This window comes from Ctenocephalides felis, unplaced genomic scaffold, assembly GCF_003426905.1.
Source record: "Ctenocephalides felis isolate EL2017-DRISC unplaced genomic scaffold, ASM342690v1 CF-g0.4_SCAFFOLD_03570, whole genome shotgun sequence".
Classification (NCBI taxonomy): domain Eukaryota; kingdom Metazoa; phylum Arthropoda; class Insecta; order Siphonaptera; family Pulicidae; genus Ctenocephalides; species Ctenocephalides felis.
This window is the reverse complement of record NW_020539724.1, coordinates 21,500,013-21,519,890: the sequence shown is the minus strand read 5'-3', so window position 1 is coordinate 21,519,890 and position 19,878 is coordinate 21,500,013. Positions and strand designations below refer to the sequence as shown.

The window sequence follows — 19,878 nt, the reverse complement described above, 5'->3', positions numbered from 1 at the left end:
TCGAACATTTCGTTACGGTACGGGAAGTTCCAGCAATTTGCCTTAAGGCACGATGCCACTCACCCCACTAGTTACTTATTTAGTTAGGTCAATTTTTTTTTGCAACATGGTATTTTTATGTCAGAACTGAAACTGTGTTAAAACATGAAGTAACAACAAGATAATAATAAAAATATGATAAAAACTAGTGGCGTATGGCATCGTGCCTTAGGGGAAATTGCTAGAACTACCCCTACTCTAATTAAATATTCGAGGAATATTAAATGTTTTCCAATCGATTATTATAATTATTTGAAGTACAATTAGTGATGTTAAGAACTTTAGCTAAAATGAGAATTAAAATCTGAATTAGTTTTTGATATTCAAACACATTTTTTTTTTTAAATAAAATGACAAAATCATCACTTCTCCCCATAATTACGAATCGAATGTTTTTTTCAAATCGGTTGATCCGTTTTCTTAAGAACTGACACTTTTAGCACAGTTTGCTCCATATCTCCGAAGCCGCTGGACCTGACTTTGCCTAAAACTAATCACCACATCTCCGTATCAATAGGAATCGATTGCTTTTTGAATTTTTCAAATCAGTTTATTCTCATCCTTATCTTATTATTATTTCACGAAAATGAGCTTTTTATCCACTACAAAGGTTACTTAATGGCCACATATCACTTCACTCAATAAGTCCTTAGGATAACTAAGAAAAACCATTTTTTTGGCAAAATTCTTTTTTTTTATTCAATATAGTTTTCTTCGAAGACGATATACCAATTATAGCAAACTTCGAAGTTTTCGAAATCATTTTTGTAGTACGATTTGTACTTAGCCACAAAATTCGGCCATCATCTCATAATTTGGCAAATATTTCTTTAGAACGAGCATTCTTTTGAGATCTGAGAACAGGATATGGTCGCTGGGAAACAGATCTAGAGATAATGGTAAGTGGGGATGCAATTCGGAGCCTGATTCATATTTTTTTGGCCACTGTATTCACGGATTTGTGAATTGGTGCATTGCCCTGATGAAGCAGCACGGTTTTCCTTTTTCAAATGGGACCGTATTTTCGATTTTGATCTTCAAATGTTCTAATAACGTTATACAATAGTCTCTGTTGATAGTCTGGCCTTTTCAAGATAGTTGATGAAGACCATTTCTTGCGTATCCCAAAAAACTGACGCCATAACTTTGCCAGCTGATTGGTTGTATTTTTTCTCGTCGTCGTCTTTAGTCCACTCTGCTAACTGTCTATTCGACTCCGATGCCTAGTCTTGAAGCCAAGTCATATTCATGGTAACATATTGATGCAAAAACTCAGTTTAATTTCGATTAAACAGCTCCAATTACTTTTACGAATTATCAACTCGTTATGCTTTTGGTCAAATGTGAGAATGCGCGGCACCCATTTAAAATAAAAAAGCTTTTTTCTATTCAAATCATCGTGAACGATATGTCTATCACGTTCAATTGATATCTTTAGGGTGTCAGCTGTCTCAGGCAATTTTAGTTTTCTGTTTTCCAAAACGTTTCGGTGGACTTTTTTGATATTTTACGGTGTAACCACCTCAATTGGCCTTCCAGAGCGTTCAGCATTTTCTGTATGGCGACGATTAAAATCAGCAAACCAATTTTTCACCATCTATCTCGATTTGGAATAGTCCAGGTAACACTTATCAAGCCATACTTTAACAGCAATGGTATTTTTACTCATCAAAAAACAATGATGAATCAACCTACGAAATTGCTTTGAATGCATGGTTTCGAAAAACTCAAAAGTAGCATTACTTGAACCTCTGTAACTTGTAAACTAATCGTCGAATTGTCATAAAATTTTGACATATATCTTTTATTGTTGCTTCCTTTAAAATCGTGTGGATGTTTTTTTTTTTTTTTTTTTAATTTTTATTTTCAATAGCAATCAGAATACATGACTATTCTATGAGCTATTTGGCTTATGTCATTCACTCACACACATACACACACACTTGCAAACACCTTATAAATTTATCGGACCAATATTACAATCATATTTAGAGAATCACTTCAATAAATGATTCAATTATTCTGTTCATATAAGTTGTGGTAGTTCTAAGATTCCTCCATATTATCTTCGGGCAGCTTCTTCTTCAGTCTTCTTGAAGTTGATGTCTCAAGAAGCTGAGTGACTATATGGTTTGAATGATGTTGTAGTTTTTGAAAATGTTTTATACTGTTGATTTGTATTATTTTGTTTTTAAAATCAATATGAAGATCGTCGTGTAAAGTTTTATTACTAACAAACCACGGAGCATCAGTAATCTGCCTCAATATTTTCGATTGGGCACGTTGCATTAACGCTATGTTGGATTTGCTTGCACAGTTCCACAATTCAATGCCATAAGTCCATATGGGTTTTATTATTGCCTTGTAAATTAGAAGTTTATTGTCAATCGATAAAATTGACTTGCGTCCCAGTAGCCAGTATAGTTCAGCGGTTCTAATTTTATAGTCTTTATTTGGCGCGAATATGGTCCTTCCACGTGAGCCTTGCGATCTAAATGCATACCTAAGTATTTGACGCATTCGGTGCTTGGAATTGCTTGGCCATAAAAATGTACTCCTGGGCATGTTGTCTTGTTCAGTGTAAATGTTATATGATTAGACTTGCTCTCATTTATTTTTATTCTCCATTTTTTGTCCAATCCTCTATAACATTTAGATGCCTTTGTAAAATTAGCGAAGCCTTAGATGCATCAGCATGTGTCGAAAGAATTGCTATGTCGTCAGCAAATGTGGATGATTACGTCGCTACATCATCTATGTGTTGTCCTACGGACTTTTTAGTGATGGTATATGTTTAGGCAATTATCCACATGAAATATATGCTTACTATCCAAATTGTTGATCAGCTCTCTGTCTAAAATTTACAAGCGAGATGGTCCCGTCATGGCGTCACGCCGTGACCTATCACACGCTCTATTCGCTCTCTATCTTTCCTATTTATTTATTTATCGCTCACTCCTGCATCTATTCTACACAGTACACACACGGGAACAAAAAACCCATCCAGAAGACTGTGCGAAAATCATATTTCGCTGCAGGTTATTTGATACCTGTATCGATGTTTGGAATAATTAGAAGCTATCGTATGAATAGTGAGAATGGACTCATAGAAATTATTTTTGAGAAAAGTGATGTTTATTTAAAATTGCTGCTTGAAAATTAATCACATATGATTTAGCGAAGGGCTAGCTCAAATCGTAGAAATGGGTAAATGTGAACTAAATTAAATAGAAATCATCTTGGTTCACATTTAGGTTTTTATACTTTCCAGTTTTTTACGTATTTTATGTAATTTGTATTTGCACGTATAAATACTCAGTATAATTGAAGGGTTCACTAAAATATTAGGAAATAAGATTTTTGAATTGGGACACCGAAAATCCATTTCAAAAGTTGGTTGTGACAACATGTTAACATAATAGAAGCCGATTATATCATAAAATAGAGCAATGTTATGGCAAGGCTATTGTACGTAGCACTTCTCATACAAAATGGTACTAACAATGTCAAAATGCCATGTATTTGCAGTTCGTTCAGGCGTGTTACACATAATATGAAACTTCACTCATCTTCACTAATTTACATACTTTCATAATGAATTAAGTTTAGATCTATCATTGTTTGAAAACAGATATTGAAAATAAATTGACTAATAGTTTACCGTAATATACTTTGAAAATCAAACAACTTACATTTCTTTCAAAAATATTATATTGCTATTTATATTTATATTACTATTTTAAAGCCCGTTTGAGTTATTTAGATTTATATTATTTTATATGATTATTTTGTTCCCGAAAGAAAAGCTTATTTTCCCTGCTAATTTTATGTAAATATTGAGATATTTCAAACGTGTATATGTGCATTTTATCCATTATTGACATTTTTAGTCTATGTTTTCTTAAATTTTTTGACAAATTTTTCCTAATGGCCTACGATAAGTGGTTTATTTGTAAAAATACACTAAAGTTATCATGATGAATTGCGCTCTTAGGACATATAACGTATCAATGAAAAACCCAAAACTTTATTTTTGACTACAAATATAAGAATTTCTTAAAGCTCAATTCTTATTGGTTAAGTTGATTATTTACACATATTGATAGAGTTAAAGTTCTTTTAACATTTAAACATTTTTCAATATAAAAACATTATCAAAAATATTATGCTAATGAATGAAATAAAGAATTTTGTTGTTTATATTTTGAATATAGAAATAAGTTTGAAGTAGTGGTTTCAACAAGCAATTTATTTAAACTTATGATCACATTTCTTATATTTAATAGTGATTTTAATATTTCATAGAAAATTATTACCCGCTTGCTTCCACACACAGATTTATACGGATTCTTATACTTATGTTATATTATTACGCTATACTACATGTTCATCTAGAAACTTTCATATTCTTTTTTATTAGATTTCACTACATTTTCAAAATTATTATAATAAAATACACGAAAATCATTACCTGTAGTTATATTATTTTTTCGTGTACTATTGTGTAACAGATATGAAAATTTTTGATGCAATTCATTCCGCTAACGTAAACCAATATGTGATAAATAATTTAATATAGAAAATTGTCATTATATATATATATATATATATATATATATAAATATATATATATATATATATATTATTTATGTATTTATATGGTTTTATGCCTATGTATGCATATGTCAGCATAGTGTTTATGTTTATGGCGGTATATCCATTAGATAGGTGTCTTAAAATGATTTTAGAAAGTATGTCTGCATTAAATGCAGATGCGTTCTAAATGATATATGGCTGTTACAAATGTACATAATATTTTTTACATATACATACACATGTGCACATACATATATATGTTGTACATACATATATTGATATATGCACATGCAAATACACACACACGAATATAACCATAACTATTGAGCAATAATTTATTATTTATTATTTGTTTCAGTTCGCAGAACTAATTTACGATCTCCACCACCTTTACTAGCTGCGCCAATTAAGCACAAACGCAGGTATTATTCAAAAATTCAAATGCATCAAGTAAAGCAATAAATGCTTTAAAACTTTAATTGCTTTACATGAACGCTTAAAGGAACTAAGATACTGAATCACGTAATGATATAATTTGCGTTTATTTCTCTTTCAATATTGCAAGCGTCTTATTAATTCATTACTCTTATTATTACTTGTATCTTTCTTTGTTAATGTTCATGTGTAATTAAGTTTTTTTTTGTTTTTTTTCAGCAATGATGCGCTCTGCTTGTCTACTAAATCCATTGCAGTTGTGCATAAGCGATTACTCGATTTACAAAACAATAAACAATTATCATCAGTACAAGAACTTCGGAATTTCGGTAAATAACACGACATAAAAGTTGAATCAGTGGATAATCAGAAGGAACTTCCTGAAAATATCAGGTCTGACTTCACTAAATCAACTCGAGAAAACTGTCACGAATCTGTGATAATATTAGTGACAAGCAACATTTTAAGGAAATAGTAGATGATAATCAATCTTTAACAAAGACAAAACACGACTAGATAATCCGCCACAAAATGAGGATAAGAACGAACTTACGAGAGTTTACTCAAATCATCCTTTTACAGAAAAGTATGCAAAAACTTTTAAGGAGCCTTGTGAACCTATCTTGCCAAATGATACAATAAGTTCAGGCCGTACAGAAACGATGTAGATGGCAAAGGAAATGTTGTATTTTCACAAGTACCTGAACTTTTTCTGCATCCAGGATTTGCATGTCAAAAAATGTCACATGCGATTTAGATTTTTTTTTTTTCCAAATATTCGAACGATTTACCCCAACTTCTGATCTTAGTTTTTCGCATAAAAAACTTTCAAACTCTAAAATAAAACGTTGAAACTTTAACTGATCTCTCACTAATGTACGAAAAATTAAACAGATGGTTGTTGAAAGTGATAAAGAACCTCCAAGTCTAATGTTAATTCAGTAGATTGTAGTTCTGTGACTTATCGGCCTTATGATAAGTCACAACAAGTTGCTCAACTTTCGAAGTTGACAGATGAATTTAAACGGGTCTTGACACAAACGCTAGTAATTCTCACAAAATTTAATGCAAAAATCATTGTTGGCTAAATTGGACTACGCCAAATAGCCACGAACCAAATTTAGCATCGTTGTCTCAAAATTTGAATCCGATCTGCAGCCGAGCCACATTCCTCGTATAAAATTATGGCACAAAGCACCAATTGAGAACACTTTCTGTAGATTCTGACAACAGTGCATCCATGATCAACTCACAAAACTCGGAACAAGTTCTTCAATTTGGACAAAAATGCTGGCAAAAAATCAAAACCAGTTTGAAGGATCAACCACATCTTGAAGAAGTCAATGATAAAGAATTGAAACTAGTGAATTTGGAAAAACAAAATCTGCTTAATTTTGTAAATAATAACAATAATAATATTAACAATGGAATAAAGCTAGAAAGGCTCACAAATGCGATGTCGAAGGTTGCGATAAGGTCTACACCAAGAGTTCGCACCTGAAAGCTCATAAACGGACACATACAGGTAGCAGCAAATAGATTAATCTTTTTTATAATTTACAGCTATCAGAATTTAAGATTTTTATAAGATGTTGATGATTTGATGTCGATTTTCATAGGTGGCAACCCAAACAATTACCTCATTTCTAGATTATGAATTTTCATAAAGAATTGAAGTAAAACTTCTTTAGGCGCGACTAGGGTGTAAATCCGTAGAAATGCAACGGAAGTGCGTTACGGCGGATAAGATAAGAGTCGAGTACCAATGATTCGTCATTTCTATACGGGTCTATTTGTGATATGTGAATAGAGATCTGTAGTTGTATGCGCACCGGCATCAACGTTGTATGCGTACCGATATCTACAAGGAAATCGGTATAAATAAATAAACATTTAAAGTTACATCGTAGTATAAATCTTGATATAATGAAAAATACCTGAATCAGAAGAATATTTTACCCTGTTCCTTGAAAACATGGATTAGTAAGTTTATTGATTAGAAATAATTTCTTTATTATTATTATTCGTAGTTTCTATAAATTTTTAAAGTTATTGAAATGGAAAATATTTTTAGGCAAAACAGATTTTACAGCTGTTCTAAGAATGAGATTATATCGCTAGCGAAAAAGTAAAACAGATACAAACAGTCAATGAATGTATGTTAATTTTAATTACATGAAGTTCTTCAAACACAGTTACATGATGAGTGAAGTTTAACATAATCCACTGTATGAACGAATATTATAGAAGTTTTAATCAGCAATTACTTCATTTCTCTAATGAATGTTCATTTTTAAATGCTAATTGCAATGACAAACCGATCATGTCATATTTGAAGTATGACTTTAATAACATTATTGTTTTTAAATATTATACATATTTTTAATGCTATTATAAATATATAATTTATAATTTATTATTATTTAAATGTTTATAATGGTTGACACTAATAAATGCGTGCATCACGAGTGTTACCATATTATTAATTAACATTATTCAAAATTGTTATATGATGTATTTATTTTTACTTAAATGCCATCTTGTACAGTAGCAAATAAGTTTTACTTCAATCGCGTGTGTACCTTACACGCACTCTTTTTTTATTGATGTGCGTAAAGACATTTTTACTTGAAAACACATTGATTTTTTTATTCCTAAGTGAAAACTGATGTCACTACTGTATGAACATCAGTTTGCTCGAGGCAGCTTTGAAACCTTGTGCTTCTGATTCAATCCCATAGCTCTAACCACTTACCAACGGGTAAGCCCGCAAGTTTATCATGTCTAGAATTTTAAATAATTATTTACATCTCGTCGCCCATCAATATTGACACTTTATCGCCGCTTGCGGTTGGTGTAGCCATTCACTAAGTTCCGGTTTAGTTAACGATTTAGTGATAGGTGAGCGTTGGTAATCGTAAAAGACGATTAATAAGCCAGCATCCGATGAGCGTTGGCAAATGAGAATCCGATTTATAGGCAAGAGTTTGATAAAGTATTAATGGGAACAGCACTGTACAAACAGTAATAAAATACCATTTACCATCTTTAATTCGAAAGGCAATATTTTTGAAAAAATATGTGAAAACAAATTGTTATAATAGACTCATATTATATTCTAGGAGAGCTAAATTAAGGTAACCATGTTTTTCAATGCAACATGAGCATCCTTTACGTATATATTATTTTCAAATATTTGATAGCTTGTTTTAGCAAGTTTTATTAATGGTATTAAATAATAGCGAAGTTTCAATTTTATCCCATTATTTTCAAAAATTTATAACAATCCCGGCCTATCTGGGACAAAAAATCTAAATCAGGGACCAATATTGCCTCAGGAGTGTCCTGGTAAGTCAATTGTATGGTCAATTTAGTTAAAAACGTGGGGTGAAGTCTTAAGTTCTGCAGACAACGTGGTTACGACTATTGACTATATTGACAGTTTGTTTAATATTGCTGTTGGGCGTGTATTCAAAGTGTGGATAAAAAGGCAAACTAATTTTATTGTAATCGGCAATTTTGTACTGTCATAAAACAGAATCACATCGAATTTGGTATCAAAAATAGTGTCAAACACAAGTTTCACTGTCGATGCTTTTGTCCATAAAAACAGTAAAAGAGTTCGTTCAGAAACATAGTCAATTTACGATAAAAAGTATCAAAAAATGTTGGCATATCAAGATAATGGTTTTTCAAGTTTCTCTGATATTTTATGTATATGAGGTATAAGATGTGACTATTTTTTTAACATTGTTTATGGTAATCATCAGTGACTACTTTCCGTTAGCTTAAAAGGTCAAGTTTGGTTCTTTTAGGTACAATTAAAAGCGCACTAATTCATAAATAATTATTTCTATATTTCGATAAAATTTTGCACTTATACTTTACGAGATAAACTTACTATCATTGTCTCGATGCTTTAAATTTTGCTGTGATATTTATATTTTTCTTATGAAGGTATCCCGCATTACATCCCGCATGTTTTCATTTGAAGGCTATTTCACGACGAATGTGCAACTCTCAAAGATTTCTGTAATAGGGGATATGCGGACAAAATGTATATATGGACATAATCACTCAGTGGTCTTATATAAAATTTGTCTGTTTTTGGTAACGTTTTTGCGACTGCGTAACGTTAAGAAAGCCCAAATCACAATCCTGCCAGATGTTGAGCGTCATTGTCACAGTCTTGTCGTAGTAATCAGTTCAATCAGTGCCTTCAAAAGTTTATTCTGAAGGTGGCTTCATCACATTTTTGGGACTCATTTATTGTTATTTGTAGTTGTTTCTATTAAAATTTATGAATTATTACTAGTACTAGTCATTTGAAATGATTTGTCCATTAATCGACATTTCATCAAGCATCTGATAATTGCAACGACATCCAATGAGTCCTTCGATCCATTTCATTGCAATTATCAGGTGCTTGATGAAATGTTGATTAATGGACAGAACATCATAGTACCATTTCACTACAGTGTACTATATTCAAGACCAAAAAAAAAAGAAAATTGAAATTTGTCAAAAGTTGGTTTTTAACTTCTACTCTAACTACTTCTAAAAACAAATCAAAGGATCCGTCGTTACAAAGAAAAGGCTTGCGTTTATTGCAAAATCTTCTTTTCCAACACACTTATGTGCTGATTTCCAAAATAAAACACGACTTATTTGTGAACTGCTTTTTTAAAAATTAGCATCTATGTATGTCCTTATCCTATATGTCATTTTGTTCGTACCAAATGGACATTTTTTTTATTTTTAGTTGTATTTTTTATCAATATGTTATTACAATTCCTACTTGATTAAATTACTATGTTACTGGTGGACAATGGACCTGAGATGAGTAAAAATATTTTAGACTGATTAAAAAAAAATGTGCGTAAGGTTCACATGCGATTGAAGTAAAACTTATTTGCTACTGTACGAAGTAGGAAATTTAAATTAAGTAAAAATAAACACATCATATAACAATTTTAAATAATGTTTATTAGTAATATGATAACACTTCTAATGCACACATTTATTAGTGTCAACCATTATACACATTTATATAATGATAAATTATAAAATACATATTTATAATAGCATTAAAAATATGTATAATATTTAAAAACAATAATGTAATTAAAGTCATACTTCAAATATGACATGATCGGTTTGTCATTGTAATTAGCCTTTAAAAATGAACCTTCATTAGAGAAATAAAATAATTGCTGATTAATAAATTCTATAATATTTGTTCACACAGTGGATTATGTTAAATAACGTCTAAACAAATATTATTTTTGCAACTTCACTCACTTGCAATTGTGTTCGAAGAACTTCATGTAATTAAAATTAACATACATTCATTGGATGCTTGTTTTTTTTTACTTTTTCGCAGGCGATATAACCTCATTCTTTGAACAGCTGTAACATCTGCCTTGCTAAAAAAATATGTTCCATTTTAATAACTTCAAAGATTTATAGAAACTACGAATAAGATAGAAATAATTTCTAATCAATAAACTTACGTTTAGTACACGGCACAAATGTTTAATTTATTTTATTATTTTCAAGGTACTGGGTAAAATATTCTTCTTATTTAGGCATTTTCCATTAAATCAAGATTTGTACTACGATGTAACTTTAAAATGTTTATTTATTTATCAATGCCAATTTCTTCGTTGATATCGGTACGCATACAACGACAAATCTCTATTCACATACACGACGACTAATCACAATCGACCCGTATTGAAATGATTTCATCGAGAGCGTATGGCGTACAGTTCGGGCGTAACGCTATTTCCGTTGCATTTGTACAGATTTACACCATAGTCGTGCCTAAAGAAGTTTTACTTCAACAAAACTCGATTTAGGGCATACAAATGACTTCTAGCAAAATAGATTACTATAAAGTAAAATTATCTTCTAATTAAGTTTCTAGGATGTGATGTCGTCCTTTCATTCAATTCGGTTAGACTTTGGTATGAAATAAATTTTATTCCATGAGAACCTTCTGGTTGTGAATTTCTCAAGATCAATGGGTCATTATCGGTTCCAATTGCAAAGCATTTTTCTCTCATCCCATAAATCAATCGACGTTATATTTCTAAAATGATTATTTTTTTAATATTTTCTTCCAGGTGAAAAACCTTATGTTTGTACCTGGGCGGGATGCGGGTGGAGGTTTGCCAGGTCAGATGAATTGACGAGACATCATCGCAAGCATACTGGCCTGAAACCATTTGCCTGCAGGTTGTGTCAGAGGAGGTTTAGTAGATCCGACCATTTGTCTCTTCATATGCGAAGACATTGAAATTTTATTAGAGCAAACTAACAAATAGTAAATTAAATTGAAACAATACTGACTAACGGGGAAATTGCAAAAATCGAAAAGTCCAATTATTATCAAAACAGAGCGATTGAATTTTTTTATTTTAGGTAAGCGGTTTTATTAATTGTTCAGTGATTTAAACTTAAATTAGGTAAGAATCTCGGATTTCGTGATACCCAGCTGTAAGTCTGTAAATACTTGTATATTGACACCATAAAGTCGTCTCAAAACCTACATATGGTATTGACACCCTACCATATGTAGGTTTTGAGACAACTTTAGGATGTCAATATACAAGTATTTACAGACTTACAGCTGGGTATCACGAATTCCGAGGTGAACTTACTATAATGACTGGACTATAACGTTTCCAAGAACAGTAGATTTTGAAAGTTTCGAAATTCAATTGAAGCCATCTAACAAGGAGAACCTCCCTTCTTCTGGGATTTTGATGAAACTTTGCATGGTGATAAGGTTGATAGTCAAACAGAACAGATTTAAAAATTATTGTTATATGAGAAGTGGATTAATTATAAAAAAATGATCAAAGTTTTGGAAAATAGAATAGATGAATTAATATCTTTGTTGCTCTCGGATTCATAGATAAGAGAGTTAAGGGGCACAACTAGTGTAACCGCCTTAAAAAAAGGTGGTTTTTGGGAATTTATATTAAGAAAACTACTTTATCAATCATTTCAAAATTTTAGGAATATATTTATACACGTTTTAAGAATACATAGTAAAATTTTTGAAGAAAATAATTAAATATTTTTTAAGCTATCGTCGATCTCCAACGACGTCACAAAAAAAGGCCTTTCACTGCTGCAGTGATTCCGGCCTTCTACGTGGATGAAATTTAAAAAAAAAATCTCGTTAAACTAGATCATATTGTCTGTAAAATGAACTACGGTAAAGAAAAAAATAAAAAAATGACAAAATGACGGCGTTTTTTTTAAAAAAAGTTGAATTTTACCCAAAATTTTGGTCGTTTTTGGACTGCCAAAATTCGATTTTTGATCCGATCAAAAAATCGATAGTTCATTTTACGGAGAACTATATATTGAACATGTAAAAAAATTTGATAGTGATCGGATCATTTGTTTTTGAGTAATCGCTGCAGCAAATTCGGAAAATGCAGTTTCGAGAAAAACGCGTTTAAAGATAAAATGATCGTTATACTATATAGTATATACTATATATATTCTCTTCAAATAGCTGTGACTCAAAAACTATTTAAGATATCGATTTAAAATTTTGGTATGTTATCTTTAAAGGTATAATCTATCGAAATATGGAAAAATTGAAAATTCGATTTTTTGAAAATTTCACACTAGTTTGTTTCCCATGATCATCAAACGAAGTTTCATCAAAATCCCAGAACATTAAACCTGAGTTTCTCCTTACTTAGTTGCCCATCTGATAGTTAGTGTTGTTTCAATCTACTTTTTGGATGCTAAAACTAAGACGCATTTATAAAATTTAAATGCAGGTGTTTTATTTGTACCATCAATTCAGATTTAAATCCATGCTTGTGATAAAATTGTCGCTAATCATCCCACCTGTCGTAAAATCAAATCAGGCCGATTTATCGGTCGAGAGATAATTTTATCGTTAGCCTGAAGACTAATTGATACGTTTATATAAAACCGCTTTTTATAAATTTTTCGTATGCCAGTATTTTTATACCTGCATAAGTGTTTCTTGTCAACTTCAAATATTTCGTTAACCTTGGCATAAACATTCAAATTTTATGAATGCGTTTTAATGATTTTACATTACTACTCTCACCATTAGAGGCATTACAGTTCTTGTATGGAAATACAATTGTAAATTGTTTAAGTACAAGCACAAATCACTCATTCAGATCACAACATAATCAATGAAGTATTTTTTAACAATTTTTTATTTCATTTAGGCAAATTATTAAATTTTGTTTTGATCTAGATTTGTGATAGAAATAACTTCGGCTTTTACATGAGATGATAAAATGATTTGTAACTCAAAGCATACGTGGTTTTTCTGAATTATTTTCCTGGTGAAAAATCGATAGTATGTCTAGAGTTAACAATTGTTTTATTACCTTCTTTTAAGGTCGACATAATATTTTAGAAATTTATTTCCGATATAGATCTCACGAAGGAAAACTTTTAAATTAATTTTATAGGGCATGTAGAATAAACTATATATAATAAATATATATTTATAGTGCTGAAAAGGCCAGTTAACGTCTTCCATTTAAATAATATGTGCATAAATGCACTAATTACGTAGAGAAAATACATTCATCGAGGTGGCTGCAGAAAATTTTTGGGCACACATATATTAATTTCTTGAAATTATTATAGGAAACTTGTAGAAACATATTTGTTTTTTTACTTCTGTTTTATTACTTCGGATCATCACTAATTTTTATTCTCGACATATTTTGAATAAAACGATTGAATATTTAAGTACTTTTTGCTATCTTATACAAAATTTCTTGTAAAATCACCTGATTAACTTTTCTTAAGATATAGGGTGCACTAGGTAGGGTTGTGCTTCTTTTTTCTACCAGCAATAATTTTATTCATTTACCAGTTAGCTGAGAGAAAAGTAAATTGACCACATGGAAATATTGCCCTTAAATGCGATTTGTCAAAAAATTAAATAAAAAAAATAAAAAATTAGATAATAAATAAAGATTAGACAAAAAAGGGCGAGTGTCACAACCGTCCACACCCACAGGACTAAAACTAAAAACTAGTTATAAATACTAAATTGGTTTATTACGATTTTTATTAACACAACACAACATAATTTGGACATAAAAGGTACTATCTAAAATTTTTGAAGTAAAACTTTTTTAGAATAAATTTTGACATTGTAATAATATTGCAATTTGTATATAACGTTTTTATTGCAATATAATCATTTTGTTGTGAAAATTGTTTTCTACTCATCGAGACCTTTCAAACGATACCCCATATGCCATAAAAGGTACTATGTAAAAAATTTGAAGTAAAACTTCTTTAGACTCTTCTGATACAATTTGCTAAAATAGTACAGTTTGTGGATACAAATTACATAAAAAAGTTTTACACCTCTAGTATTAAGAAAAAAACTAGAAATTTTGACATTCTAATATTTTTTGCAATGTGTATATAACGTTTTCTTTACAATATAATCATTTTGTTGTGAAAATTGTTTTCTGCTCATCGAGACCTTTTAAACGATACCCCATATGCCATAAAAGATACTATGTTTGACGGGTTTGAATTTTTGAAGTAAAACTTCTTTAGACTCTTGGCTTACAAAGACTTTTAGCTACAAATTTGTAAAAAGTGTATATTTTGTGGACAAATCACTACCTGGTTGAATTAACATCTCAATTCTAAAAAAAAGCTTCTGAATATTACATGAGAATACATTTTTTTAAATTTTATATGGCCTCGCTTACCCTGAGCCAACTACAACCATTTATTTATTTACATTCTATACTGGTATTTTTCTATCATATACAAATCTATATATAAATATATATATATCCTATAAAATATAATACCTCTTAATATTTCTTCAATTTCTTTCAATTATTTTCTTGAATTTGTCTTCTAATACATCTCAGCTATTCGAATTCATTTCTATTTTTACTCCTGATTTTTATTCAAATTCTACTTAACAAATCCAATTCTAATTAATTTTAAATTACTATATTTTTTTCGTGAATTCTAAGTCAATGACAGGATTCGATCCAAAGATCCCTGTGTGAGTCGAAGTACTAAGCTCGCCACGTAATAATACATTACAAAATACATGTTTTGAGCAAAATAACAAAAAAAAAAGTGATCTATATATATTTCCAATAATAATTATTGTAAGAATTCGAACAAAAACATTTTTGACTCTTTAAAAGACTTGCTGTCTACAGATCATGTTGATGTAAGGCACTGATTCAATGCAATAACGGAAACTTGTTCGAACAAACATACTTATAATTTTTCCCATTGGACCCTATCTCAAAATCAGTATAATCCTATTATTTCTATACTTCTTAACTTATCTCATTCTTTTTTCTTCTTCTTTACTATCTTCTCATTTCTTCTTCTCATTTCAATTCATTTTAATTCTAATTCTCTAATTTTTATACATTTTGATTATTTTACATACATATTTTTTATTACAAATTATATTATAATTTCAAATTAACTACTGAATATTTTTCAATTTCTTGCCGGATATTCGAACTCAGAACCTCCAGCGTGTGAATCGGCCACAAAATAAAAGTTAAAAATATATTTAATTATTTTTATAAATTTGCAATTAAACAGTAACACGTGGAATAAATATTATTGATACAACAAGATTGAAAATTAAAAAAAATACAAGGAAAACAATGAATATAAATAAAATTGTATATAAGCGATATATAAATTTGACATCTACTTGCAGAAGTAATCTCATATTCAAATGCTGATAAATATGAATTTCAACATTTTTATTAACATTAACATTATCATCTTGGTATTAAGTTTTTAAATCAAATAATACTTGTTGTTGTCATTGGTTTTTGTTCATCAAGTGTTCGATAACATTTTATTAAGTTTTCATATACTTTCCAATGTGTGCTCAGAAATTTACCCCCAGCGCCTCTACTATGACATATATGTAAATCTATACGAAACTTATAATGTATGTATGAATGTATACATTATAATGCGTTATGTTAATTATCTAAATAGTTAATGGTGGCAAGTGCAATATTTTAGTGTGGTTACCTAACATGGTTTATTTTATATGTATTTTAATTTATCGTTTCAATAGTATAATATAATGATTGCCAGTATATGTATATAAGGTTTCACGTTGAGGGCATAGTGAAAATAATAATATGTAAAAGACTCATCAGCCAACTTTTTTTGAAGTAATTAAAATTATTTTGATATATGGATTAAGGGGTTATACCCATACATTTAAATTTTGCTAATTTTTTTAATATCCTATCCTATACTTTTTAATATCCTATTTGATGTTCTACCTTTGTGATTCATTTATGGTCTTGGCATAAGCAGTATAAGAAAAACAGAAAAATATAATATAGTATCTGCAGTAAAAGAACAGTATCACACTTGATTTTACCACACAACATAATTACTTCAATAATTTAATCTATAATTTTCATAATCTCGAACGATATATTAGTTGCTTTTTGGCAATTATAATTTCTAAAGTACATTTTTTACTAATAATTTAATAAACATTATTGTTTATGTTCAAATCTTCAAATTTGTAAAATCTGGTTCATATGAGCACTCTTCAATCTAAGATCAACTTGCTAAATATTCCATATCCAATGACAAACAAATGAATTTTGAAACAAAATTCTAAATCATTTTTTTAATAAGTAGAAATATTTTTTTGTATTGTTAAATAATTTAGTGAAGTAAACCAAAATGCGACAAGCATAAGTTTGAAAAAGTAATATATATGCAATTTTGGACTTATTTCATTATTTATTAAACTGAATTATATAATTTCATTTGCCAAACATATTTTGTTGACTGTATCTTATATTATTTTTTGTTTTCAATGTCAAACAATGATAAGTGGTGGTCTACAATTGCTATCGTTCATTAAATCTTAAAAATTTCCTTTGACAAACTCTGAAAAGAATTATCAAAATTCGAATAACCGTTTAGGAGAAGTAACAAATCATACATTCGTACAGAAGAATTTTATATACAAGATTATATTAATTGTAATTATAAAACACCAAAGCATTAAATAGTTTATATTAAAATCATCCAAAATACGACATATAATATATTATAAATGAGGATCCACAAAATTGCTTTATAAAGTTCTTATAAAAACTTACCCTAGTCAAAAACATTAAATTATAATAAATATATTATTTTATTTATAATTTAATCATATAACATTCAGGTTGGTGCCAAATTTGGTGAAAAAAATGTAGAAAATCAAGTAAAATTTAATTTTACAGATTATTTTTTAATATTTTAAAAGTTAACCATTTTATACACCTAAGTTTTTACATATTCAAATCAATTTTGCATTTTTTTAATTTAATTAATAGTGTCTACAGGCAATGGAAAACAATACTATTTTTTTTAAAAAAAATTTAAATTGCTTCTTGATCAGATTTAATATTGATGAAAATTTAATAAGAGAATCGCCCTATTACAATAAATTATTAATATTTTCAATCCTTTGGTGATAAAATATAAAAATCTTAACCAGGAACAATAATTTTGGTTCAAAGAAAATTAAATTTTTACTTAAAATACTATAAACTTACTTAAAATACCATATTTTGGACTTATTTGAGACGAGCACAGGTGTGAATAAGCATTTTAATGAAAATTTCACAAGTTTACTGATGAAATAAATATTAAATATTTTTTTGAATGTTGTTTTTTTAAAAAATTTACATTATTTATAGGCAGTGTATTGAATGATTTTTTGTTAATTGCTTTTTGTATAAACTTAATATATTGATATAGTTAGAGGCTTATAGAAAGTAGTTTCTTTTGAAAATTAATTAATAATGCCATTTAATAATGCAAATTAGTATACCCGAATATATGAAGTGGTAGCCGAACAATGATATTTTTGTCTCTTTATATTTTTTATGCAATGTTAATAAAAGCATATTTTTACAATTGGTTTTGAAACATTAAATCAAGTGTCATTAATTAATGTTTGCAGATTTTGGGTTGTTTTGTGTTTTTAATAATATATACAATTTTATTCTTCAATTCTGATGAGATTTTTTACATTTATTTATTACAACTATGCCTTCAGTTCTCACGATATTAGAAATTCTCTTTAAATATGATACACTAAATAAAGTCTTTGTTAATAATATATTTGTTATAATAATCGTTAGTAGTTGTATTGCCAAAATCACTAAAACTTTGAATAATTTATATTCTATCAAGTCATAAATCAAATCATATTTAAAGAGAATAATCACCGAAACACAATTATATAGTTAATGTATGAATATTAATATATAAAGCCAGTTATATGGGGCCAGTAATAAAAATATAATATATAAACACATAATATAATAATTATTATCATGTACACAATATGAATTCTTTATATAGAGAATATTGAAAATAAATTTATATTTAATATATAGAAAATTCCATGTTTTGGTTTTATTTTTGTAATTTATTCTTTTTATAGAAGGCCAGGAACATTATATATTCAGAAATAATTATTTGAAATGGAATATTGCTTTCAACGCCTTTTAGGTAAGTAATATTACACATGGCAAAAAATATATAATTATAAACAAAATAAAAATTAACAGGCATTTATCTCATATTAGGAAGGAAAACTAAAGCCCGGTGCACACAACGCCAGTATTTCTTTATACAAGATTTCTGTCAAGTTTTCTGGTAAGGTGAGCAAGAATTTTGCGCCAGATTTTCTCTTATTTTATGATTAATAAGAATTTCGTGCATTTTTAAATAGATTATTACGAATATACTGTGAATTTCACAATTCATATTTTATATACCTAAAATGCACCAATGCTTATAAGTGTACAAACAGAGCATTGTATGAAAAGCAAACAATAAATATATACGAGGTGTGTTCAAAAAGTACCCGGAATTACTAATAATTAAATTTCGCGGGTCTGGAGTGTCTGATTGTCAAAATTTTGCCCCTAAAGTATGATGAAATTTCAGCTATATTCACTGTTTACTTTGTCTGTGGTAGTCGCTAAGGTTCGACGTGTTTTTCTGAGCTCGGCGATTTTTACAATGGAAGAATTGAAAAGTCAAAGAATTTGTATTAAATTTTGCGTAAAAAATGAAATAAAGTGTTGCAAAGTGCAAAAATTCACCAGATATGGCTCCGTGTGACTTTTTCCTATTCCCAAAGTTGAAGAGACCCATGAAAGGACGGCGGTTTTCCTCGATTGAAGAAAATCGCTGAGAGTGCTCAAGGACATATCAAAAGTGAATATCAAGGGTGCTTCGAAAATTGGAAAAAACGCTGGCATAAGTGTATTATATCTGGGGGGACTACTTTGAAGGGACCACATTAATGTAGACGAATAAATAAATATTTTTTTGAAAAAACGAAAATTCCGGGTACTTTTTGAACAGACCTCGTATGTATCGTATCCGATTAAGATGAATTCATAAGATAATTTAATCTCATATTGCTAAGAATTAAATGTAGTAATGATAATAGAATGCTGCAGTTCAATATAACAATTATTGATTTTTAAAATAAATATCTTATAATAATTAATAAGTATCGGATAATTCATCCATCGCCGAATAGGACATGCTCTATTCCGAAGATACAGCAGGAATTTTCGCGGACAGAAGTTTTTTTTTTTATTTATTTATTTATTCATAATTAGCAATCAGAATACAAATTCTATAAGCTAATGTGTGATGTATACACAAAATTAAATAAAGTAATCAAAATAAACAAATAATAAAGATACAAAAATAAAGGTTATA

The 19,878-nt window shown here is 29.1% G+C and overlaps 1 protein-coding gene across 1 annotated transcript; it reads left to right on the top strand.

The window, feature by feature from the left end:
* Nucleotides 1-6,310: 6,310 nt before the first annotated feature.
* LOC113383583 (Krueppel-like factor 12) lies at nucleotides 6,311-11,427 on the top strand. Its single transcript, XM_026621837.1, has 3 exons — nucleotides 6,311-6,380; nucleotides 6,506-6,595; nucleotides 11,199-11,427. The coding sequence occupies exons 1-3, from the start codon at nucleotides 6,311-6,313 to the stop codon at nucleotides 11,369-11,371; spliced, it is 333 nt and encodes a 110-aa protein (XP_026477622.1). The 3' UTR covers nucleotides 11,372-11,427.
* The last annotated feature ends 8,451 nt before the right edge of the window (nucleotides 11,428-19,878 follow it).

Excerpts from the sequence above, each read along its gene's own strand:
- LOC113383583 (XM_026621837.1), top strand. The coding sequence starts at position 6,311 with ATGATCAACTCACAAAACTCGGAACAAGTTCTTCAATTTGGACAAAAA. Across the intron at positions 6,381-6,505 it reads CTGGCAAAAAATCAAAACCA|CTAGAAAGGCTCACAAATGC; the intron begins GTTTGAAGGATC and ends AATGGAATAAAG. Across the intron at positions 6,596-11,198 it reads TCATAAACGGACACATACAG|GTGAAAAACCTTATGTTTGT; the intron begins GTAGCAGCAAAT and ends ATTTTCTTCCAG.